Below are 26,789 nucleotides of genomic sequence, written 5' to 3' on the forward strand. Positions count from 1 at the left end.
TGAAATACAAAGAAAGCCGAGAATCAGTGACAGGAAAGGATCACCAGTAAGAACTACAGCAGTCACCGCTTACCTCGTAGCATAGGGCACTGTCCGTGATCCTTAAGAAGAGTTAGTAGAAATGCCTTGCCCATCTTGCCCCTGAACCCCTTGAAAGGTACACGACTGCTGTGTTGGTGTTTAGGGGGAGCATCTCACTTACCAGGGACTGACTTCTCCCTTGATTCCTCTGTAGTGATGGAGACTTCCCCGCTGATGAAAAATTCCCTGGGATTGCAACCTCCAAGCCAGACAGCTTTCCTATGGAATGACAGAGAACTTGTCAAGGTGAAACACCAGTCTGCGGGAGAAAGGGAGGAAGAGAATGATGGAAATCGTTTCTGGGAAACTATTTTTACATTATGTGTTGTTTGTTCCCGGTAAATAAACTGAAATCTTCTTAACAGTACAACAAAATCTAAACCACTAAAGCCAACAATACAGGAGTATAACGTTCGAAAAAAATTTCTTTGGCTGCGCAGCATGTGGGATCTTAGCTCCCCAACCAGGGATTGAACCCACGCCTGCTGCGTTGGAAGCGCAGAGTCTTCACCACGGGACCACCGGGGAAGTCCCAGGACTATCACTTTTAAAGGAGAAGGTACAAACCCCTCGGTTCTATGAACTGGAGATTTTTAGTAAGAAGTCAATATATTTGTTGTTAGGCACATTTTATGTTAGGCTGTCTCCCTGCACAGGATGCAGGCGCCTTGAGAATGGAAGTCATATCCCTCTATAGTACGTCCCTCTTCTTTCTGCTTTGCAGTTTGCTGCTCCACTTGTTCAACCCCACCTAGTAATAACCTATACTTCCCTTGTTCCTGTTTTCCCATCTGGAAAACAGACAAAAGGCAACCAAACAACGCAAAGGTCTCAACAAATAAGGGATATCCAAAACCAGAGATGGCCAGAACTTCTGTACCCCTGATGAAATAGTCCTCATACAAAACCTGATAATCAAATTCCTTAATGCTAGGAATCACAGTGAAAAATAGTATCTGAACTGACTTCTGTCAGATGAGTGAGAACTAAGGTTAATTCAGTGTATCTGAAGCATAGAAAGTGAGGGCAAAAGTGGCACAAGATGGGGCTAGAGAAGCAGAGAGGATTCTAGACCACGCAGAGTCTTAAAGGCCAACAGTGTGTTTTCTATTCTCAAAACAATGCTTGTGAGCGATGTTTATGAGCAACGTTCCAACTTGCTTTGAAGGTTTCTTGTGTGAAGAGTGGATTGGAAGGAAACAAGATATATGGACACCAGTTAGGACCTAATCGCAACAGACAGGCAAGTTCAGTATTAGGAAGTTGAGGAAGAGCTGGCTGACAGATTCCAAAGAAATTCAGGAGATGAACTGAAGCGGGCTTAATGGGGTAGGAGATGGAGGAAAGGAAGGTCTTAGGGAATTCAAGGGTTTACTGCACACATGAGCAAAGTCTCAAAATTAATCATTTGAACGTACAGAGGCGGATCTCCCAAATGACACCGGTTAGGAAGCAACGGTACGCCCTTTAGAATTCCTAGAGACAACACAAATCAACTGTTTCGATGGAAAATTCGGCGGGACTCTTGATTTCCATGGGAATACAGAGAAAAGAGACACTGATCTGGCTTGCAGGTATATTTAGGAAGTTGTTAGCCGGACATCACCTACTAGTATCATGTAAGTAGGCCGTCCGAAGTAGGAAGCTTAGGGGAAAAACCTGGAGGAAAACTTAAAAGCTTAAGCCACACCTCTACACTACACCACCTTTCACAATTTCTTCTCAGATAAGCATCATCCCCATCAGTGAAGAAACTCGTTCGTACCTCATAATAGGAAAAACAGGCCTAAAGATTCAATGTGTGTCTTGGGAGGTCCCATCTATGCGATATCTTCCTGGGACCAGAAAAGGCCCCAGGAAGATCCATCTCTGCACCCCTGAAAGCTTACCACCAAGGAAAATGACTAGGTCCATAGATTTCCTCCCTCAAACCAGCTTACCTCACACATAGATCATTAGCAACTCCGCCCTTACTCACATTATCACAGTCACAAGAGTGGTTAGGGAGAAAAGCACTAACCAGGGGAACTAAAACAGAGGCAATCCAGGCCAAGCTGGGCTGGTGGCAGATATCTTGCTCCTTACGCTCGGGTGCATAATGCGACTCACCACAGTGCCTTTTTCACAGACCCTTTTGAACGTTTCTCCACAGAATCCAACAGCTCAAGTTAGTTCATGACGCTTCAAGGTCAACAATCGTCAAGAGAAAAACATGCAATATGTCTTACAATGTTGGATTCCTTACAAACAGGACAAGGAGATAACCATGTAGACAAAACCAGAGCATTTGAAAACATCTGTATTCTACAAACACACCAGTGAATGCTATAAATAAGGTACTATGACATAAAACAAAATGAAAACTAGATGTGAGACTGTTCTCTTCAGTGTACAGACTTCATGGCAGTTGCTGCACACTATCTAGCTACTTAGATCTTTAACTCTCTGTTCTGTTAATACCAAATGAGGCCCAAGTGTGTCAACCTGTTTCCCACAGAAACCAAAAAGTCTACATGCATCTCTTTTCTCCTGTGCCCTTTCACCTTACCTGCTCCCAATTCTCCACCAACGTCCTCCTCTTTCTCTAATTATTCTCCTCTTCATTTTGCTTGGCCTTGCCCCCAAGCATGCAAGACAGAGAGTCCTAGAGGTCCAAGATTCTAGAGTGGCTGTTTGCAAGGCGGAGGAGATTACAGTAACTGCCACACTGTATATACTTCTGTGCAAAGAAAAAGGGACAGTGTTCAGAATGTCTCTCACATATAACAAGAGCTGGAGATGGCAGGATACCTGTGTGGCCCAAGGAACTAGAGCTAGCAAATTATGGGCCAAACAATTGCAACCAAAGGCTGGAAGAAGAAAGGTCTGCAACCAGCTCTGTCTCCTAGCTCTCTGGTATTTGCTGCCAACGGGCAGAGTCTATTTCGTGAAGCATCAAGCACTGAAAAGAAGACTCCTGCTGCTGGAAGTTGACAGGAAGTAACGTCCAATGCAAGATCAAGGCTTGTCCTCGAAGCAATGCCCATAATGGAAGAAAAAAAAAAAAGAGAAAGCGGAAGAGAAATGTTAAGTCGCAAGTCCAACCTGGCCCCCAGCCTAGCCCAGCCCAAGGAAGGTAGGAGTCAAGGAGAAGAAACTAAAAGAGAAGAGCCTTGGACCACAACATTCTCCACAAGGTACACTCAAGAAACTTCACCCTACTCTTGAACCAAGTTACAAAGAGAGCTTCTTAATCCCTACTTTGGCTCCTTAAAAGCTGCTATCAGTTCACTCATTAGACACATCTGATTTCAGAACAACTGTAATAGTTCAAACTAGATGGCTCTTTCCTTCCTAAGGATTATTAATTAAAGAAGATCTATATAGCTCTAAGTATATGATACATAAAATAGAATACTCTGTAGAATATAAGTAACTCTTAGTTCAGTGTATTAATGAACGTCTGTAAGAAATGTTGCAATGATTTCCCTAATGGAAGAGCCTGGGGGAGGTAAATCTGTCTTCTAGGATTTCCTCCTCCCCAAAGCTCAGAAACTCAGGTGTTGTTTTAGCTCTCCTACACTCTCTTCACCCAAGCCCGCCTTCCTGTTGGGGATCGGACCTCCCTATTGGCTCTCTCATACCTTTCAACTGCCTGCTTTGTGACATCACTCTCCTCCCAAACCTACTACCACTTGGTAGAGCCTTGGGGTTTCCGTGGAGCTGTTTGGACCAGTAACCAGTGACCTCTGTACTGGACACGTGCGCCGTTCAGCTGCAGCCACTCAGACATCCTCTAGTGTTGTCTCCTCATCCCTTGTACCTGCAGTGGATGCTTCCTCTTCTCTGACCATGTCAGGTAAGAAAAGAAACTTTGGAAAGTTTTGCGTTCGATTTCTTTTGCCCCTAAATTGAGTAGGAGATTCAAAATAGCATGGAATAATGAGGGAAAGTATTGAACTACAAGTCTGGAGACCTAATTTCACTTTTGACTTTGACGTTTACTATCTGTGTGACTTTGGACAAATCACTGGCTGTCTCACAAAGCCTGTTGCTTTCCTTAACTGTTACGTTAGGATACCACGTTGGGTTGATCACTCTGATCCCCTTCTTTTCCAGTATTGAGCCTTAAAGGGTACCCATGTAGAAAACGAAATCAGACACTTCTCAAGAGTGTTTCAACAGAAACATAGAAAAGCCAGGGGACATAGAAAACTAGCAATATATACCAAGATGTTTCATCTCTAATGGTCTCCCTCCACTAGGATTTCGACTAGTTGAAAAGAGAGAATAGGGAGAGAGGATGGAGAGTACTGGGCTCTACAGGGAGGCACAGAGTCGAGCGTAAGGAAGTTTAGGATGGTTTTCATTAGCACAGGCCAACAGGCACCAAGAGATGGGAGAAAATGTAAGAATGAAGAGGGAAAGCATAGAGGAGCTCTCAAGAAAAACGGAGTTTGCAATGGAATGCTGATGGGAACCAAAGATTTTCAATTAAAGCAGAAACAGCACAGAGGGAAACCTGCTCAGAGCAGGGCAAAACCAAGTTGATGGTAGCAAACCCTTACATTAACAGACTTAAGAAGGAAAGTAAGGCCAGAACAGGGGATCACCGGGAAAGGCAGCTTATCAGAAAAGTCATACTCCGTTTTCTTTCTTTTATTGCCTCTCTGAATACAGTTGGCCACTTGACAGTTTTGAATATAAACATTTTAGAAATACGTTTTAGAAATGATGCCTCCTATAAACAAGCAACCACAGTGGTTATCTAGGGGGCTGCTTTTCAGTGTTTTATTCTTTCTAATTTTTAAACTAGGTAGACATTTCACCAATTCAACATTTTAAGTGATATCTTCTAAATTGAATCAGAAGGACTATTTTCCTTGGTGTGATATGTAGGTTCTAAGGCAAGGCTGCTTTTCATTTTTACAGTTATTTCCTTCCTAACACAGAGAGCACATTGATCAACAGCCATCGTTCGCTTGTAGAGCTTAGCTACCGAAGAAGAAGAAGAAAAAGTCAAGCCCCACATCTCTAATTCCCCCCCCCACTTAGGGAATTCCCTGGCGGTCCAGTGCTTAGGACTCGGTGCTTTCACGGCCAGGGCCACGCGGCGCGGCCAAAGAAACAAAACAAACAAACATCCACGTTTATCGAAAACCATATTGTGGAGTCCTGTGGATTTTCTTACATTTGAAAATCTTTTTTAATTGGATTCTAGGCATGATGGTTTTTTGAGGTTTTGGGATGCCATCTTCTTGGATGCTGAAGATGATTCTAATCTAAGTTCTAGGATAAATCCAAAAACCTTCCTGATACATTTTAAGCTTCCTTTCTGCTTATTATATAAGCTATATTCATTGAAATATATATTTCTCCTAGGCTTAATACCTCTTACTTGCTGGGTAAAAATATGAAGGAGCACAATAATGAAACTCTTTTACACTTATTATTTTGCTGTCTGCTTCGTACCGGTTTTCATTGAAATACTTGTCTATATGTGTTGTGGCTACCTATACATGCACATTTATTGCATTCTGTTGCTTGTTATGCATTTTTTACTGACATACCTTCTCTGTCTGTATGCATTGGCTAGGAATTCATTCACCTCTATCACCTCCATCGTGTCTTCTGGTTAATAGTATTCACTAAAATAGAGTGGGCAAAATTCACTTTCATAATATTGCATGGATGGTACAGAATGCCATTTGTTAGTAAATTCATTAGGCTTCGATACTTGCCACATACCCCAGTTTTCATTAATATCTATGGATTTCTTTTTCGTTAACGTAATATGCTTGTCATGATTTTTCTTTGTCTTTCTAGAACTTATTGTATCTTCCTCCATATAAATCATACGCAATAGATCAGCTTATTCATCTATTAATTATTACTGCTATTATTATTGGTGGTGGTGTTATAACCACTTTATAGGTGAGGAATCTGAAGTAATCAGATAACTTTTCCCTTTCCAAAAGCACTTAAGAAATCCACTTTCGGGTAATCATTTTGAGGTAGGATGAGAAACCGGGCTTGAAGAGGGCAAAAATGACTCTTTCAATTCACCAGTTGGACTGAGCTGTACGTCACCTCTAGGTAATAGCGTGGGAACTGCACAAGCAAAGGGAGACACTGAAGACGACAATGGTAATAGCCGTACTGTTTTCTAATGGACAAAAAAAATGCCTATATTATAAGTTCTATTTCTCCTGCTTTCTGGCAGTATCATGCTCAGAGTGGAGTCCTGGCAAGGAAGTCAGGATACTTAGGTTCTGAAACCTGGTAATGATACTAACATAATGAGAGAACTTGAACAAGTCAACCCGACCTCTCTGAGCCTCAGTTTCCTTACTCACGAAATGAGACTGAGAACATCGAAGTTCTCTAAGGGCCTCCTAGTTCTAAAATGCTTCCAGTCTAGGAAATAGCATAGAAGTCAATACGAGTGCAGGCTGAAGGGAAAGACAGGGCAGGGAGAAGGTTGCTTCCAGCCTAGAGAACAATCTCTGAACCACACCACTTGGCTCTTCTGCCCGTCTGTGCCCAAGATGGGAGCACAGGCAGTTAATAGAGAAGAGTGGAAAACTGCTCAGTCCTTACAGCCATCATTAACTGTCTGATTTTGGGTTTCTCAGGAAGTAGTGATAGTAGAGGTGTCCTGATAGCAAGAACCTTCAGATGATGCCGTTCCTCAAACGTAGTGAGAATTTCTCAACCTCCCTGAGTTTTTCATGACCCTCTTGTTCTTACAGAAAATTTCCAACATCCATCTCTACTTGGAACTCTAAATTCTCTGCAGCATTCTCCTCCTGTGGTGAGCAATGCAACTTCCCTAACACGAAGTGTCTGCAACTTCTCCAGAGTCTCTGCCCCTGCCGTCAGTTCGGCATCGGCTACTGGTACCCCTTTCCAGACACTCATGGGTAGTGCCTACCTTTACCAACATTCTAGCACGACTATGTTATCTGGAGTTACTGACCACAGCCAGATCTCCACTTCAGCTGCTTCCTATCCAGGTGTTCTTGAGTGGGACATCACAGCAAGCACTGAAAAGAATTCTTCTTCACTCGGAGACTTTACTCTGGCACTCACTGACCGCCACACAGCTGCCTCCTCCATGTTTCTGGCAGCCCAGTATGATAAAACTTCAGACGCCAAGAACATGGTCCCTCTACATCCATCGCTTTCTGCCAGCCTTGCTCAGGGAACACCATCTCAGATTCCAAATCAGGGGCAGAGCCGCCTGCCACTTCCCTGCCAGGAAGGAAGCCAGGTATATTACTATCACCAAGGCACACTGGGGTCTTTACTGTATGGAGAACTTGGCTCCTGCCCGCAATCCTACGGCTCGGCGTCATACACAGGAAGTCGGGCCTCTGGGCAACCAGAAATGGGAATGGGACTGAAGGAGATTCAGCCCACAAATATCCGACCACCAGCTTCCACCTCTGCAGTCTGCCACCCTGTGTCTGCTCAACGCATCACAGAAACAAGTTTTCAAGGTGAGTATAACAAACGCCAGAGAAAGTTGAAGAATGAGGTCGGCACTCAAAAATGGGGTCAAATCGACAGCTGGGAAGGGGTGTAGAGGCAGGTAGAATTTAGATCCTGAGCCTTTAATAACCACTACCTTCGCTCAGTGCCCTCTGTTTTTAGACTCTCTATGAGAACACCTAGGGCTTCCCTGGTGGCGCCGTGGTTAAGAATCCGCCTGCCAATGCAATGCGGGGGACACGGGTTCGAGCCCTGGTCTGCGAAGATCCCACATGCCGTGCAGCAACTAAGCGCATGTGCCACAACGACGGAGCCTGCATTCTAGAGCCCGTGAGCCTCAACTACCGAAGCCCACGTGCCTACAGCCCATGCTCCGCAACAAAGAGAAGCCACCGCGATGAGAAGCCCGCACACCGCAACCAAGAGTAGCCCCCGCTAGCCGCCAACTAGAGAAAGCCCGTGCACAGCAATGAGAGACCCAGTGCAGCCAAAAAAATAAATACGTAGAATAAATAAGTTCAAACAGTAAATAAATACATAAACATAAATTACAAAAAAAAGAACACCTAATGCAGGTGGGAAGGTGGGAGGGCCACTGTAGAGGTCATCTATGCTACATGTACAACAACCCCGAGAGCACACCAATCGGTACCACACTTTTCACTGCTGTAGCCGATCGTTCCCCCTGTACTGCCACACTGTAGCACTCCCTTCCCTCATCTACTGCTATAGTCTCTTCGGAAGGTGTTTCAGAACTCTTGTTATGAGAGTGCCAGTTGAACTGTCCTCACTTCCTTCATTTATACCAGGATTGAAGACCTTGTGGTCCGAGATCCTGTCCAGAGAGCAAGCAGGCTAAGACTCTGTCTTTGTTGATGTATTTCATCAGCAAGGGCTCTACCCCCTCTCCTAGTTCATGGTGTGACGTGTTCTTGGCCTCTCGGGAAAGTGGGGAGAATGGAAAGGACCCTATATGAGAATGCTAGGCTTTGTAAAACATTTCAGGTTTTTAAAAATAAGACTCATTTTGTATTGGACTTATAACAGTCCTATGAAATACAAAGCGAGCCGAGAATCAGCGACAGGAAAGGCTCACCAGTAAGAATTACAACAGTCACCGCTTACCTCGTAGCATAGGGCACTGTCCATGATCCTTAAGAAGAGTTAGTAGAAATGCCTTGCCCATCTTGCCCCTGAACCCCTTGAAAGGTACACGACTGCTGTGTTGGTGTTTAGGGGGAGCATCTCACTTACCAGGGACTGACTTCTCCCTTGATCCCTTTGTAGGGATGGAGACCTCCCCCCTGGTGATGAAAAATTCCCTGGGATTGCAACCTCCAAGCCAGACGTTTTGTGTGACACAAAGTCAAGAACTCCCCAAGTCCTGCAGTAGCAGAAACAGCCACATACTTGAGAGTAACCCACCATCTGAACTTGGGGACATTTCAGTGACAGCTCCAGTCCAGAGTGCCAGGCGTCTCCTGGCCCTGCCTCCAGCTCCAAGCCAGGGACAAATAGAGAGTAAGCACGTGGATGATATCAAAACCAAGCTTTCAAAGCCTCTGGATGCCTACCAGATCCCAACAGAGAACCAAGATCCTCCACTACTCCCTTTAGGAATCCCTGATATTCACCAGCCGCTGGCCTGCACCGATCCCCTCAGCCAAGAGGAGCAGCCTGGTTCTGAAAATGCTGATCTGGGAGAGAACAGCCGGAGTCGTCAGGACCTAGGGACACTTGAAAATGGGATTGAACCTAGCAGTGGTCTTGCAGACATTACTACACTGGCGGAGGATATTCACCTTCCCCAGCTCTTTAATCCTTTGAAAGATCTTGATCAATCCCAAGGTCCCAACGTGATCAAAGCTAAAGACACCAGAGCCATTAAGGTGAATCAGGTGCAGGAAAAGCCAAGTGTCATAAAGGTTCCCTCTGATCAACCCAGGAAGAACAAACAGAAAGCCTCTGAGCCTATCAGTGGCGCTCCCAAGGCCAAAATCCAGCCAAAGAATCCAGAGTGCCTGTTAGGGGGAGAAGTGGTTATATGCCACGCTGCAGTCAGTGACAGGGCTCCTGTGAACACGGCCAAGCACTCTCAAGGCAAACCTCAGAAAGCTGCATCCAGAAAGATCAGCAAAACTAAGAGCCACGGGCAGGAAAAGACCAAAAGGACCAGAGGGAGAAACAAGGCTGAGGAGAACAAGCAGTCAGGGAACAAAGTCAAGGCAGAAGAGAAGCCAGCAATCCCCCACACGAAGCGAAAGGAACACCAAACTGAGCTTCTCCAACAGAGCTTTCAAAAGCCTCGAACCTCCCTTGGCGTGCGCATGCTGGAGTCTGTGAAGGTTCTTCATGCGCTGGGGAAGAAGAATGAGACGAAAACTGGGCGCTCTTCCTGTCGGCTCTTGGGAAAGTCAAGCAACCCCAAAGACCCCCAGCCACCCCCAGCTATCCAGCCATGGCGGCATACCCCACGTGAGGGGAAGGGTCCTGAGAAAACGCAAGTCCAAGCCCAGAAACCAGACAGCAGTGCTGAAACAGAGTGTCCGTCTCCAGCCCAGTATGAGCGGCCTCCTCCTGGGAAGGTCAAGTTGATACCTCTGCCTTTTTCTGCCTGGGACAAGCCTCAAGCTCGACCCGCTCCTCGGAGGCCACAGTCTCTGGCCTCACATCGGCCTGCTGGGGCTTACCGTGCCCAGCCTGGTTCTACTGACTCAGCTCAACCTGCTGCAGCCAATTCATCCCAGCCAGCTCCTGCCTCTTTGCCAGGCCCCGCCAAACCAGCTCAGCCAACTGTGACCAACCCAACCCAACCGGCTTGGCCCAACCATACCCAGCCTCGTGTCCCTCAGTCTGCTGCTCCTAGGCCTGCACCCTCCAAAACTTCATCTGGCGCTCCTCTCCAGCGGGAGCCTGTTCCCCCTGCTGTGAATAAGCGCCAGTCCCCACCCAAGCTCCAAACCCACTTTCTACTCCAAGACTTCAGCAAGCAACGAGTTCCATGGAGGGAACCCAACGTGCCTGAGCCAGTCATGTCAAAGCCCATCGAACAAGAGCAGAGGCCAGAGCGAGAGGCCATGAAGAGGCGGGCTCAACAACAACGGGAGAATGCTGCCAGATACACCTCTTCGGGCAAGCTGCAATTTTTCACCGAGAGGGAAAACGAAATGGAAATTGCCGACTACTACGGATACGTCAAGTGAGAGCTGCTAGGATTCTTGGTGCCACCTTGGCTACCAGCTGTTCTTCCATACACAGGTAAGACAGGTATAGAACTGAATAAGTAAATGGAATACAATTAATAGACGAGTAACAAACCTTTCGAATTTTCAGATGCTGCTAACTGGGGCGTGAGAAAGGAAGGACTGAAAGTTGGATGGGAGAATGAAGGAAAGGGGTAAAAACTGAGCAAAGAGGAAGGAACTTGGCCCAGGGCTAGGAAGGCCAAAAGAGACGTATGGATTTAGGAAAGGAAGCAGGAGCGAGGATGAAATGGCAGAAGTAAAAAGCAGGGTCAGAGGTCTGGGTTGAAAGAACACAATTGGAGTAGAGTTGAAGGTGACAGAAGATGAGTCTAGGTTTACTAGGAGAAATAGAAAAAGTCTCTCGGGGACGCTGGCCTTAAGTCTCACAACCACCAGATAGGTATTTCAGAAAACAAGAGGTTCAGGACACATCTCTGAAAGGTCTGAGTTGCCTTATTCAGGTGTGACTGTAGTGGGGGAATAGGGAAATCTACCAGAGAAGTGGCTAGGGCTCAGAGTTATCCTAGGGGCAGCTGACGACAGGGGCAGAGCCAAGGGAACTGCTGGATCAGGAGGCCCACGAACAAAGCAGGGGCATAGCCGCCTGTCACTTCCCTGCCAGGAAGGAAGCCAGGTATATTACTGTAACCAAGGCACACTGGGGTCTTTACTGTATGGAGAACTTGGCTCCTGCCCGCAATCCTACGGCTCGGCGTCACACACAGGAAGTAGGGCCTCTGGGCAACCAGAAATGGGAATGGGACTGAAGGAGATTCAGCCCACAAATATCCGACCACCAGCTTCCACCTCTGCAGTCTGCCACCCTGTGTCTGCTCAACGCATCACAGAAACAAGTTTTCAAGGTGAGTATACAGACGGCAGAGAAAAGTTGAACAATGAGGTCAGCATTCAAAAATGGGGTCAAATCGACAGCTGGGAAGGGGTGTAGAGACAGGTAGAATTTAGATCCTGAGCCTTTAATAACCACTACCTTCTCTCAGTGCTCTCTGTTTTTAGACTCTATATGAGAACACCTAGGGCTTCCCTGGTGGCGCCTGCCAATGCAGGGGACACGGGTTCGAGCCCTGGTCTGCGAAGATCCCACATGCCGTGCAGCAACTAAGCGCATGTGCCACGACGACGGAGCCTGCATTCTAGAGCCCGTGAGCCTCAACTACCGAAGCCCACGTGCCTACAGCCCATGCTCCGCAACAAGAGAAGCCACCGCGATGAGATGCCCGCACACCGCAACCGAGAGTAGCCCCCGCTAGCCGCCAACTAGAGAAAGCCCGTGCACAGCAATGAGAGACCCAGTGCAGCCAAAAACATAAATACGTAGAATAAATAAGTTCAAACAGTAAATAAATACATAAACATAAATTACAAAAAAAAAGAACACCTAATGCAGGTGGGAAGGTGGGAGGGCCACCGTAGAGGTCATCTATGCTACATGTACAAGAACCCCGAGAGCACACCAATCGGTACCACACTTTTCACTGCTGTAGCCGATCGTTCCCCCTGTACTGCCACACTGTAGCACTCCCTTCCCTCATCTACTGCTATAGTCTCTTCGGAAGGTGTTTCCGAACTCTTGTTATGAGAGTGCCAGTTGAACTGTCCTCACTTCCTTCATTTATACCAGGATTGAAGACCTTGTGGTCCGAGATCCTGTCCAGAGAGCAAGCAGGCTAAGGCTCTGTCTTTGTTGATGTATTTCATCACAAAGGGCTCTACCCCCTCTCCTAGTTCATGGTGTGACGTGTTCTTGGCCTCTCGGGAAAGTGGGGAGAATGGAAAGGACCCTATATGAGAATGCTAGGCTCTGTAAAACATTTCAGGTTTTTAAAAATAAGACTCATTTTGTATTGGACTGACAACAGTCCTATGAAATACAAAGAAAGCCGAGAATCAGTGACAGGAAAGGATCACCAGTAAGAACTACAGCAGTCACCGCTTACCTCGTAGCATAGGGCACTGTCCGTGATCCTTAAGAAGAGTTAGTAGAAATGCCTTGCCCATCTTGCCCCTGAACCCCTTGAAAGGTACACGACTGCTGTGTTGGTGTTTAGGGGGAGCATCTCACTTACCAGGGACTGACTTCTCCCTTGATTCCTCTGTAGTGATGGAGACTTCCCCGCTGATGAAAAATTCCCTGAGATTGCAACCTCCAAGCCAGACAGCTTTCCTATGGAATGACAGAGAACTTGTCAAGGTGAAACACCAGTCTGCGGGAGAAAGGGAGGAAGAGAATGATGGAAATCGTTTCTGGGAAACTATTTTTACATTATGTGTTGTTTGTTCCCGGTAAATAAACTGAAATCTTCTTAACAGTACAACAAAATCTAAACCACTAAAGCCAACAATACAGGAGTATAACGTTCGAAAAAAATTTCTTTGGCTGCGCAGCATGTGGGATCTTAGCTCCCCAACCAGGGATTGAACCCACGCCTGCTGCGTTGGAAGCGCAGAGTCTTCACCACGGGACCACCGGGGAAGTCCCAGGACTATCACTTTTAAAGGAGAAGGTACAAACCCCTCGGTTCTATGAACTGGAGATTTTTAGTAAGAAGTCAATATATTTGTTGTTAGGCACATTTTATGTTAGGCTGTCTCCCTGCACAGGATGCAGGCGCCTTGAGAATGGAAGTCATATCCCTCTATAGTACGTCCCTCTTCTTTCTGCTTTGCAGTTTGCTGCTCCACTTGTTCAACCCCACCTAGTAATAACCTATACTTCCCTTGTTCCTGTTTTCCCATCTGGAAAACAGACAAAAGGCAACCAAACAACGCAAAGGTCTCAACAAATAAGGGATATCCAAAACCAGAGATGGCCAGAACTTCTGTACCCCTGATGAAATAGTCCTCATACAAAACCTGATAATCAAATTCCTTAATGCTAGGAATCACAGTGAAAAATAGTATCTGAACTGACTTCTGTCAGATGAGTGAGAACTAAGGTTAATTCAGTGTATCTGAAGCATAGAAAGTGAGGGCAAAAGTGGCACAAGATGGGGCTAGAGAAGCAGAGAGGATTCTAGACCACGCAGAGTCTTAAAGGCCAACAGTGTGTTTTCTATTCTCAAAACAATGCTTGTGAGCGATGTTTATGAGCAACGTTCCAACTTGCTTTGAAGGTTTCTTGTGTGAAGAGTGGATTGGAAGGAAACAAGATATATGGACACCAGTTAGGACCTAATCGCAACAGACAGGCAAGTTCAGTATTAGGAAGTTGAGGAAGAGCTGGCTGACAGATTCCAAAGAAATTCAGGAGATGAACTGAAGCGGGCTTAATGGGGTAGGAGATGGAGGAAAGGAAGGTCTTAGGGAATTCAAGGGTTTACTGCACACATGAGCAAAGTCTCAAAATTAATCATTTGAACGTACAGAGGCGGATCTCCCAAATGACACCGGTTAGGAAGCAACGGTACGCCCTTTAGAATTCCTAGAGACAACACAAATCAACTGTTTCGATGGAAAATTCGGCGGGACTCTTGATTTCCATGGGAATACAGAGAAAAGAGACACTGATCTGGCTTGCAGGTATATTTAGGAAGTTGTTAGCCGGACATCACCTACTAGTATCATGTAAGTAGGCCGTCCGAAGTAGGAAGCTTAGGGGAAAAACCTGGAGGAAAACTTAAAAGCTTAAGCCACACCTCTACACTACACCACCTTTCACAATTTCTTCTCAGATAAGCATCATCCCCATCAGTGAAGAAACTCGTTCGTACCTCATAATAGGAAAAACAGGCCTAAAGATTCAATGTGTGTCTTGGGAGGTCCCATCTATGCGATATCTTCCTGGGACCAGAAAAGGCCCCAGGAAGATCCATCTCTGCACCCCTGAAAGCTTACCACCAAGGAAAATGACTAGGTCCATAGATTTCCTCCCTCAAACCAGCTTACCTCACACATAGATCATTAGCAACTCCGCCCTTACTCACATTATCACAGTCACAAGAGTGGTTAGGGAGAAAAGCACTAACCAGGGGAACTAAAACAGAGGCAATCCAGGCCAAGCTGGGCTGGTGGCAGATATCTTGCTCCTTACGCTCGGGTGCATAATGCGACTCACCACAGTGCCTTTTTCACAGACCCTTTTGAACGTTTCTCCACAGAATCCAACAGCTCAAGTTAGTTCATGACGCTTCAAGGTCAACAATCGTCAAGAGAAAAACATGCAATATGTCTTACAATGTTGGATTCCTTACAAACAGGACAAGGAGATAACCATGTAGACAAAACCAGAGCATTTGAAAACATCTGTATTCTACAAACACACCAGTGAATGCTATAAATAAGGTACTATGACATAAAACAAAATGAAAACTAGATGTGAGACTGTTCTCTTCAGTGTACAGACTTCATGGCAGTTGCTGCACACTATCTAGCTACTTAGATCTTTAACTCTCTGTTCTGTTAATACCAAATGAGGCCCAAGTGTGTCAACCTGTTTCCCACAGAAACCAAAAAGTCTACATGCATCTCTTTTCTCCTGTGCCCTTTCACCTTACCTGCTCCCAATTCTCCACCAACGTCCTCCTCTTTCTCTAATTATTCTCCTCTTCATTTTGCTTGGCCTTGCCCCCAAGCATGCAAGACAGAGAGTCCTAGAGGTCCAAGATTCTAGAGTGGCTGTTTGCAAGGCGGAGGAGATTACAGTAACTGCCACACTGTATATACTTCTGTGCAAAGAAAAAGGGACAGTGTTCAGAATGTCTCTCACATATAACAAGAGCTGGAGATGGCAGGATACCTGTGTGGCCCAAGGAACTAGAGCTAGCAAATTATGGGCCAAACAATTGCAACCAAAGGCTGGAAGAGGAAAGGTCTGCAACCAGCTCTGTCTCCTAGCTCTCTGGTATTTGCTGCCAACGGGCAGAGTCTATTTCGTGAAGCATCAAGCACTGAAAAGAAGACTCCTGCTGCTGGAAGTTGACAGGAAGTAACGTCCAATGCAAGATCAAGGCTTGTCCTCGAAGCAATGCCCATAATGGAAGAAAAAAAAAAAAGAGAAAGCGGAAGAGAAATGTTAAGTCGCAAGTCCAACCTGGCCCCCAGCCTAGCCCAGCCCAAGGAAGGTAGGAGTCAAGGAGAAGAAACTAAAAGAGAAGAGCCTTGGACCACAACATTCTCCACAAGGTACACTCAAGAAACTTCACCTTACTCTTGAACCAAGTTACAAAGAGAGCTTCTTAATCCCTACTTTGGCTCCTTAAAAGCTGCTATCAGTTCACTCATTAGACACATCTGATTTCAGAACAACTGTAATAGTTCAAACTAGATGGCTCTTTCCTTCCTAAGGATTATTAATTAAAGAAGATCTATATAGCTCTAAGTATATGATACATAAAATAGAATACTCTGTAGAATATAAGTAACTCTTAGTTCAGTGTATTAATGAACGTCTGTAAGAAATGTGGCAATGATTTCCCTAATGGAAGAGCCTGGGGGAGGTAAATCTGTCTTCTAGGATTTCCTCCTCCCCAAAGCTCAGAAACTCAGGTGTTGTTTTAGCTCTCCTACACTCTCTTCACCCAAGCCCGCCTTCCTGTTGGGGATCGGACCTCCCTATTGGCTCTCTCATACCTTTCAACTGCCTGCTTTGTGACATCACTCTCCTACCAAACCTACTACCACTTGGTAGAGCCTTGGGGTTTCCGTGGAGCTGTTTGGACCAGTAACCAGTGACCTCTGTACTGGACACGTGCGCCGTTCAGCTGCAGCCACTCAGACATCCTCTAGTGTTGTCTCCTCATCCCTTGTACCTGCAGTGGATGCTTCCTCTTCTCTGACCATGTCAGGTAAGAAAAGAAACTTTGGAAAGTTTTGCGTTCGATTTCTTTTGCCCCTAAATTGAGTAGGAGATTCAAAATAGCATGGAATAATGAGGGAAAGTATTGAACTACAAGTCTGGAGACCTAATTTCACTTTTGACTTTGACGTTTACTATCTGTGTGACTTTGGACAAATCACTGGCTGTCTCACAAAGCCTGTTGCTTTCCTTAACTGTTACGTTAGGATACCACATTGGGTTGATCACTCTGATCCCCTTCTTTTCCAGTATTGAGCCTTAAAGGGTACCCATGTAGAAAACGAAATCAGACACTTCTCAAGAGTGTTTCAACAGAAACACAGAAAAGCCAGGGGACATAGAAAACTAGCAATATATACCAAGATGTTTCATCTCTAATGGTCTCCCTCCACTAGGATTTCGACTAGTTGAAAAGAGAGAATAGGGAGAGAGGATGGAGAGTACTGGGCTCTACAGGGAGGCACAGAGTCGAGCGTAAGGAAGTTTAGGACGGTTTTCATTAGCACAGGCCAACAGGCACCAAGAGATGGGAGAAAATGTAAGAATGAAGAGGGAAAGCATAGAGGAGCTCTCAAGAAAAACGGAGTTTGCAATGGAATGCTGATGGGAACCAAAGATTTTCAATTAAAGCAGAAACAGCACAGAGGGAAACCTGCTCAGAGCAGGGCAAAACCAAGTTGATGGTAGCAAACCCTTACATTAACAGACTAAGAAGGAAAGTAAGGCCAGAACAGGGGATCACCGGGAAAGGCAGCTTATCAGAAAAGTCATACTCCGTTTTCTTTCTTTTATTGCCTCTCTGAATACAGTTGGCCACTTGACAGTTTTGAATATAAACATTTTAGAAATACGTTTTAGAAATGATGCCTCCTATAAACAAGCAACCACAGTGGTTATCTAGGGGGCTGCTTTTCAGTGTTTTATTCTTTCTAATTTTTAAACTAGGTAGACATTTCACCAATTCAACATTTTAAGTGATATCTTCTAAATTGAATCAGAAGGACTATTTTCCTTGGTGTGATATGTAGGTTCTAAGGCAAGGCTGCTTTTCATTTTTACAGTTATTTCCTTCCTAACACAGAGAGCACATTGATCAACAGCATCGTTCGCTTGTAGAGCTTAGCTACCGAAGAAGAAGAAGAAAAAGTCAAGCCCCACATCTCTAATTCCCCCCCCCACTTAGGGAATTCCCTGGCGGTCCAGTGCTTAGGACTCGGTGCTTTCACGGCCAGGGCCACGCGGCGCGGCCAAAGAAACAAAACAAACAAACATCCACGTTTATCGAAAACCATATTGTGGAGTCCTGTGGATTTTCTTACATTTGAAAATCTTTTTTAATTGGATTCTAGGCATGATGGTTTTTTGAGGTTTTGGGATGCCATCTTCTTGGATGCTGAAGATGATTCTAATCTAAGTTCTAGGATAAATCCAAAAACCTTCCTGATACATTTTAAGCTTCCTTTCTGCTTATTATATAAGCTATATTCATTGAAATATATATTTCTCCTAGGCTTAATACCTCTTACTTGCTGGGTAAAAATATGAAGGAGCACAATAATGAAACTCTTTTACACTTATTATTTTGCTGTCTGCTTCGTACCGGTTTTCATTGAAATACTTGTCTATATGTGTTGTGGCTACCTATACATGCACATTTATTGCATTCTGTTGCTTGTTATGCATTTTTTACTGACATACCTTCTCTGTCTGTATGCATTGGCTAGGAATTCATTCACCTCTATCACCTCCATCGTGTCTTCTGGTTAATAGTATTCACTAAAATAGAGTGGGCAAAATTCACTTTCATAATATTGCATGGATAGTACAGAATGCCATTTGTTAGTAAATTCATTAGGCTTCGATACTTGCCACATACCTCAGTTTTCATTAATATCTATGGATTTCTTTTTCGTTAACGTAATATGCTTGTCATGATTTTTCTTTGTCTTTCTAGAACTTATTGTATCTTCCTCCATATAAATCATACGCAATAGATCAGCTTATTCATCTATTAATTATTACTGCTATTATTATTGGTGGTGGTGTTATAACCACTTTATAGGTGAGGAATCTGAAGTAATCAGATAACTTTTCCCTTTCCAAAAGCACTTAAGAAATCCACTTTCGGGTAATCATTTTGAGGTAGGATGAGAAACCAGGCTTGAAGAGGGCAAAAATGACTCTTTCAATTCACCAGTTGGACTGAGCTGTACGTCACCTCTAGGTAATAGCGTGGGAACTGCACAAGCAAAGGGAGACACTGAAGACGACCATGGTAATAGCCGTACTGTTTTCTAATGGACAAAAAAAATGCCTATATTATAAGTTCTATTTCTCCTGCTTTCTGGCAGTATCATGCTCAGAGTGGAGTCCTGGCAAGGAAGTCAGGATACTTAGGTTCTGAAACCTGGTAATGATACTAACATAATGAGAGAACTTGAACAAGTCAACCCGACCTCTCTGAGCCTCAGTTTCCTTACTCACGAAATGAGACTGAGAACATCGAAGTTCTCTAAGGGCCTCCTAGTTCTAAAATGCTTCCAGTCTAGGAAATAGCATAGAAGTCAATACGAGTGCAGGCTGAAGGGAAAGACAGGGCAGGGAGAAGGTTGCTTCCAGCCTAGAGAACAATCTCTGAACCACACCACTTGGCTCTTCTGCCCGTCTGTGCCCAAGATGGGAGCACAGGCAGTTAATAGAGAAGAGTGGAAAACTGCTCAGTCCTTACAGCCATCATTAACTGTCTGATTTTGGGTTTCTCAGGAAGTAGTGATAGTAGAGGTGTCCTGATAGCAAGAACCTTCAGATGATGCCGTTCCTCAAACGTAGTGAGAATTTCTCAACCTCCCTGAGTTTTTCATGACCCTCTTGTTCTTACAGAAAATTTCCAACATCCATCTCTACTTGGAACTCTAAATTCTCTGCAGCATTCTCCTCCTGTGGTGAGCAATGCAACTTCCCTAACACGAAGTGTCTGCAACTTCTCCAGAGTCTCTGCCCCTGCCGTCAGTTCGGCATCGGCTACTGGTACCCCTTTCCAGACACTCATGGGTAGTGCCTACCTTTACCAACATTCTAGCACGACTATGTTATCTGGAGTTACTGACCACAGCCAGATCTCCACTTCAGCTGCTTCCTATCCAGGTGTTCTTGAGTGGGACATCACAGCAAGCACTGAAAAGAATTCTTCTTCACTCGGAGACTTTACTCTGGCACTCACTGACCGCCACACAGCTGCCTCCTCCATGTTTCTGGCAGCCCAGTATGATAAAACTTCAGACGCCAAGAACATGGTCCCTCTACATCCATCGCTTTCTGCCAGCCTTGCTCAGGGAACACCATCTCAGATTCCAAATCAGGGGCAGAGCCGCCTGCCACTTCCCTGCCAGGAAGGAAGCCAGGTATATTACTATCACCAAGGCACACTGGGGTCTTTACTGTATGGAGAACTTGGCTCCTGCCCGCAATCCTACGGCTCGGCGTCATACACAGGAAGTCGGGCCTCTGGGCAACCAGAAATGGGAATGGGACTGAAGGAGATTCAGCCCACAAATATCCGACCACCAGCTTCCACCTCTGCAGTCTGCCACCCTGTGTCTGCTCAACGCATCACAGAAACAAGTTTTCAAGGTGAGTATAACAAACGCCAGAGAAAGTTGAAGAATGAGGTCGGCACTCAAAAATGGGGTCAAATCGACAGCTGGGAAGGGGTGTAGAGGCAGGTAGAATTTAGATCCTGAGCCTTTAATAACCACTACCTTCGCTCAGTGCCCTCTGTTTTTAGACTCTCTATGAGAACACCTAGGGCTTCCCTGGTGGCGCCGTGGTTAAGAATCCGCCTGCCAATGCAATGCGGGGGACACGGGTTCGAGCCCTGGTCTGCGAAGATCCCACATGCCGTGCAGCAACTAAGCGCATGTGCCACAACGACGGAGCCTGCATTCTAGAGCCCGTGAGCCTCAACTACCGAAGCCCACGTGCCTACAGCCCATGCTCCGCAACAAGAGAAGCCACCGCGATGAGAAGCCCGCACACCGCAACCGAGAGTAGCCCCCGCTAGCCGCCAACTAGAGAAAGCCCGTGCACAGCAATGAGAGACCCAGTGCAGCCAAAAAAATAAATACGTAGAATAAATAAGTTCAAACAGTAAATAAATACATAAATATAAATTACAAAAAAAAGAACACCTAATGCAGGTGGGAAGGTGGGAGGGCCACTGTAGAGGTCATCTATGCTACATGTACAAGAACCCCGAGAGCACACCAATCGGTACCACACTTTTCACTGCTGTAGCCGATCGTTCCCCCTGTACTGCCACACTGTAGCACTCCCTTCCCTCATCTACTGCTATAGTCTCTTCGGAAGGTGTTTCAGAACTCTTGTTATGAGAGTGCCAGTTGAACTGTCCTCACTTCCTTCATTTATACCAGGATTGAAGACCTTGTGGTCCGAGATCCTGTCCAGAGAGCAAGCAGGCTAAGACTCTGTCTTTGTTGATGTATTTCATCAGCAAGGGCTCTACCCCGTCTCCTAGTTCATGGTGTGACGTGTTCTTGGCCTCTCGGGAAAGTGGGGAGAATGGAAAGGACCCTATATGAGAATGCTAGGCTTTGTAAAACATTTCAGGTTTTTAAAAATAAGACTCATTTTGTATTGGACTTATAACAGTCCTATGAAATACAAAGCGAGCCGAGAATCAGCGACAGGAAAGGCTCACCAGTAAGAATTACAACAGTCACCGCTTACCTCGTAGCATAGGGCACTGTCCATGATCCTTAAGAAGAGTTAGTAGAAATGCCTTGCCCATCTTGCCCCTGAACCCCTTGAAAGGTACACGACTGCTGTGTTGGTGTTTAGGGGGAGCATCTCACTTACCAGGGACTGACTTCTCCCTTGATCCCTTTGTAGGGATGGAGACCTCCCCCCTGGTGATGAAAAATTCCCTGGGATTGCAACCTCCAAGCCAGACGTTTTGTGTGACACAAAGTCAAGAACTCCCCAAGTCCTGCAGTAGCAGAAACAGCCACATACTTGAGAGTAACCCACCATCTGAACTTGGGGACATTTCAGTGACAGCTCCAGTCCAGAGTGCCAGGCGTCTCCTGGCCCTGCCTCCAGCTCCAAGCCAGGGACAAATAGAGAGTAAGCACGTGGATGATATCAAAACCAAGCTTTCAAAGCCTCTGGATGCCTACCAGATCCCAACAGAGAACCAAGATCCTCCACTACTCCCTTTAGGAATCCCTGATATTCACCAGCCGCTGGCCTGCACCGATCCCCTCAGCCAAGAGGAGCAGCCTGGTTCTGAAAATGCTGATCTGGGAGAGAACAGCCGGAGTCGTCAGGACCTAGGGACACTTGAAAATGGGATTGAACCTAGCAGTGGTCTTGCAGACATTACTACACTGGCGGAGGATATTCACCTTCCCCAGCTCTTTAATCCTTTGAAAGATCTTGATCAATCCCAAGGTCCCAACGTGATCAAAGCTAAAGACACCAGAGCCATTAAGGTGAATCAGGTGCAGGAAAAGCCAAGTGTCATAAAGGTTCCCTCTGATCAACCCAGGAAGAACAAACAGAAAGCCTCTGAGCCTATCAGTGGCGCTCCCAAGGCCAAAATCCAGCCAAAGAATCCAGAGTGCCTGTTAGGGGGAGAAGTGGTTATATGCCACGCTGCAGTCAGTGACAGGGCTCCTGTGAACACGGCCAAGCACTCTCAAGGCAAACCTCAGAAAGCTGCATCCAGAAAGATCAGCAAAACTAAGAGCCACGGGCAGGAAAAGACCAAAAGGACCAGAGGGAGAAACAAGGCTGAGGAGAACAAGCAGTCAGGGAACAAAGTCAAGGCAGAAGAGAAGCCAGCAATCCCCCACACGAAGCGAAAGGAACACCAAACTGAGCTTCTCCAACAGAGCTTTCAAAAGCCTCGAACCTCCCTTGGCGTGCGCATGCTGGAGTCTGTGAAGGTTCTTCATGCGCTGGGGAAGAAGAATGAGACGAAAACTGGGCTCTCTTCCTGTCGGCTCTTGGGAAAGTCAAGCAACCCCAAAGACCCCCAGCCACCCCCAGCTATCCAGCCATGGCGGCATACCCCACGTGAGGGGAAGGGTCCTGAGAAAACGCAAGTCCAAGCCCAGAAACCAGACAGCAGTGCTGAAACAGAGTGTCCGTCTCCAGCCCAGTATGAGCGGCCTCCTCCTGGGAAGGTCAAGTTGATACCTCTGCCTTTTTCTGCCTGGGACAAGCCTCAAGCTCGACCCGCTCCTCGGAGGCCACAGTCTCTGGCCTCACATCGGCCTGCTGGGGCTTACCGTGCCCAGCCTGGTTCTACTGACTCAGCTCAACCTGCTGCAGCCAATTCATCCCAGCCAGCTCCTGCCTCTTTGCCAGGCCCCGCCAAACCAGCTCAGCCAACTGTGACCAACCCAACCCAACCGGCTTGGCCCAACCATACCCAGCCTCGTGTCCCTCAGTCTGCTGCTCCTAGGCCTGCACCCTCCAAAACTTCATCTGGCGCTCCTCTCCAGCGGGAGCCTGTTCCCCCTGCTGTGAATAAGCGCCAGTCCCCACCCAAGCTCCAAACCCACTTTCTACTCCAAGACTTCAGCAAGCAACGAGTTCCATGGAGGGAACCCAACGTGCCTGAGCCAGTCATGTCAAAGCCCATCGAACAAGAGCAGAGGCCAGAGCGAGAGGCCATGAAGAGGCGGGCTCAACAACAACGGGAGAATGCTGCCAGATACACCTCTTCGGGCAAGCTGCAATTTTTCACCGAGAGGGAAAACGAAATGGAAATTGCCGACTACTACGGATACGTCAAGTGAGAGCTGCTAGGATTCTTGGTGCCACCTTGGCTACCAGCTGTTCTTCCATACACAGGTAAGACAGGTATAGAACTGAATAAGTAAATGGAATACAATTAATAGACGAGTAACAAACCTTTCGAATTTTCAGATGCTGCTAACTGGGGCGTGAGAAAGGAAGGACTGAAAGTTGGATGGGAGAATGAAGGAAAGGGGTAAAAACTGAGCAAAGAGGAAGGAACTTGGCCCAGGGCTAGGAAGGCCAAAAGAGACGTATGGATTTAGGAAAGGAAGCAGGAGCGAGGATGAAATGGCAGAAGTAAAAAGCAGGGTCAGAGGTCTGGGTTGAAAGAACACAATTGGAGTAGAGTTGAAGGTGACAGAAGATGAGTCTAGGTTTACTAGGAGAAATAGAAAAAGTCTCTCGGGGACGCTGGCCTTAAGTCTCACAACCACCAGATAGGTATTTCAGAAAACAAGAGGTTCAGGACACATCTCTGAAAGGTCTGAGTTGCCTTATTCAGGTGTGACTGTAGTGGGGGAATAGGGAAATCTACCAGAGAAGTGGCTAGGGCTCAGAGTTATCCTAGGGGCAGCTGACGACAGGGGCAGAGCCAAGGGAACTGCTGGATCAGGAGGCCCACGAACAAAGCAGGGGCATAGCCGCCTGTCACTTCCCTGCCAGGAAGGAAGCCAGGTATATTACTGTAACCAAGGCACACTGGGGTCTTTACTGTATGGAGAACTTGGCTCCTGCCCGCAATCCTACGGCTCGGCGTCACACACAGGAAGTAGGGCCTCTGGGCAACCAGAAATGGGAATGGGACTGAAGGAGATTCAGCCCACAAATATCCGACCACCAGCTTCCACCTCTGCAGTCTGCCACCCTGTGTCTGCTCAACGCATCACAGAAACAAGTTTTCAAGGTGAGTATACAGACGGCAGAGAAAAGTTGAACAATGAGGTCAGCATTCAAAAATGGGGTCAAATCGACAGCTGGGAAGGGGTGTAGAGACAGGTAGAATTTAGATCCTGAGCCTTTAATAACCACTACCTTCTCTCAGTGCTCTCTGTTTTTAGACTCTATATGAGAACACCTAGGGCTTCCCTGGTGGCGCCTGCCAATGCAGGGGACACGGGTTCGAGCCCTGGTCTGCGAAGATCCCACATGCCGTGCAGCAACTAAGCGCATGTGCCACGACGACGGAGCCTGCATTCTAGAGCCCGTGAGCCTCAACTACCGAAGCCCACGTGCCTACAGCCCATGCTCCGCAACAAGAGAAGCCACCGCGATGAGATGCCCGCACACCGCAACCGAGAGTAGCCCCCGCTAGCCGCCAACTAGAGAAAGCCCGTGCACAGCAATGAGAGACCCAGTGCAGCCAAAAACATAAATACGTAGAATAAATAAGTTCAAACAGTAAATAAATACATAAACATAAATTACAAAAAAAAAGAACACCTAATGCAGGTGGGAAGGTGGGAGGGCCACCGTAGAGGTCATCTATGCTACATGTACAAGAACCCCGAGAGCACACCAATCGGTACCACACTTTTCACTGCTGTAGCCGATCGTTCCCCCTGTACTGCCACACTGTAGCACTCCCTTCCCTCATCTACTGCTATAGTCTCTTCGGAAGGTGTTTCCGAACTCTTGTTATGAGAGTGCCAGTTGAACTGTCCTCACTTCCTTCATTTATACCAGGATTGAAGACCTTGTGGTCCGAGATCCTGTCCAGAGAGCAAGCAGGCTAAGGCTCTGTCTTTGTTGATGTATTTCATCAGAAAGGGCTCTACCCCCTCTCCTAGTTCATGGTGTGAAGTGTTCTTGGCCTCTCGGGAAAGTGGGGAGAATGGAAAGGACCCTATATGAGAATGCTAGGCTCTGTAAAACATTTCAGGTTTTTAAAAATAAGACTCATTTTGTATTGGACTGACAACAGTCCTATGAAATACAAAGAAGGCCGAGAATCAGTGACAGGAAAGGATCACCAGTAAGAACTACAGCAGTCACCGCTTACCTCGTAGCATAGGGCACTGTCCGTGATCCTTAAGAAGAGTTAGTAGAAATGCCTTGCCCATCTTGCCCCTGAACCCCTTGAAAGGTACACGACTGCTGTGTTGGTGTTTAGGGGGAGCATCTCACTTACCAGGGACTGACTTCTCCCTTGATTCCTCTGTAGTGATGGAGACTTCCCCGCTGATGAAAAATTCCCTGGGATTGCAACCTCCAAGCCAGACAGCTTTCCTATGGAATGACAGAGAACTTGTCAAGGTGAAACACCAGTCTGCGGGAGAAAGGGAGGAAGAGAATGATGGAAATCGTTTCTGGGAAACTATTTTTACATTATGTGTTGTTTGTTCCCGGTAAATAAACTGAAATCTTCTTAACAGTACAACAAAATCTAAACCACTAAAGCCAACAATACAGGAGTATAACGTTCGACAAAAATTTCTTTGGCTGCGCAGCATGTGGGATCTTAGCTCCCCAACCAGGGATTGAACCCACGCCTGCTGCGTTGGAAGCGCAGAGTCTTCACCACGGGACCACCGGGGAAGTCCCAGGACTATCACTTTTAAAGGAGAAGGTACAAACCCCTCGGTTCTATGAACTGGAGATTTTTAGTAAGAAGTCAATATATTTGTTGTTAGGCACATTTTATGTTAGGCTGTCTCCCTGCACAGGATGCAGGCGCCTTGAGAATGGAAGTCATATCCCTCTATAGTACGTCCCTCTTCTTTCTGCTTTGCAGTTTGCTGCTCCACTTGTTCAACCCCACCTAGTAATAACCTATACTTCCCTTGTTCCTGTTTTCCCATCTGGAAAACAGACAAAAGGCAACCAAACAACGCAAAGGTCTCAACAAATAAGGGATATCCAAAACCAGAGATGGCCAGAACTTCTGTACCCCTGATGAAATAGTCCTCATACAAAACCTGATAATCAAATTCCTTAATGCTAGGAATCACAGTGAAAAATAGTATCTGAACTGACTTCTGTCAGATGAGTGAGAACTAAGGTTAATTCAGTGTATCTGAAGCATAGAAAGTGAGGGCAAAAGTGGCACAAGATGGGGCTAGAGAAGCAGAGAGGATTCTAGACCACGCAGAGTCTTAAAGGCCAACAGTGTGTTTTCTATTCTCAAAACAATGCTTGTGAGCGATGTTTATGAGCAACGTTCCAACTTGCTTTGAAGGTTTCTTGTGTGAAGAGTGGATTGGAAGGAAACAAGATATATGGACACCAGTTAGGACCTAATCGCAACAGACAGGCAAGTTCAGTATTAGGAAGTTGAGGAAGAGCTGGCTGACAGATTCCAAAGAAATTCAGGAGATGAACTGAAGCGGGCTTAATGGGGTAGGAGATGGAGG

The 26,789-nt window shown here is 46.3% G+C and overlaps 1 protein-coding gene across 1 annotated transcript in view; it reads right to left on the bottom strand.

Moving 5' to 3' along the window:
- Positions 1-202: 202 nt before the first annotated feature.
- LOC309622108 (uncharacterized protein) overlaps positions 203-26,789 on the bottom strand; it is a gene marked incomplete at both ends in the record, with an annotated part of 50,831 nt that continues 24,244 nt past the window's right edge. Inside the window, 3 exons of the mRNA XM_082409277.1 lie at positions 203-340; positions 12,887-13,024; positions 25,568-25,705. Of these exons, the coding sequence (XP_082265403.1) occupies positions 203-340; positions 12,887-13,024; positions 25,568-25,705 (414 nt within the window). The remainder of the gene's footprint in view (positions 341-12,886; positions 13,025-25,567; positions 25,706-26,789) is intronic.

The sequence above is a fragment of the Balaenoptera borealis genome (assembly GCF_965194805.1).
Source record: "Balaenoptera borealis genome assembly, contig: HAP1_SCAFFOLD_1577, whole genome shotgun sequence".
In the NCBI taxonomy this organism is placed as follows: Eukaryota; Metazoa; Chordata; class Mammalia; order Artiodactyla; family Balaenopteridae; genus Balaenoptera; species Balaenoptera borealis.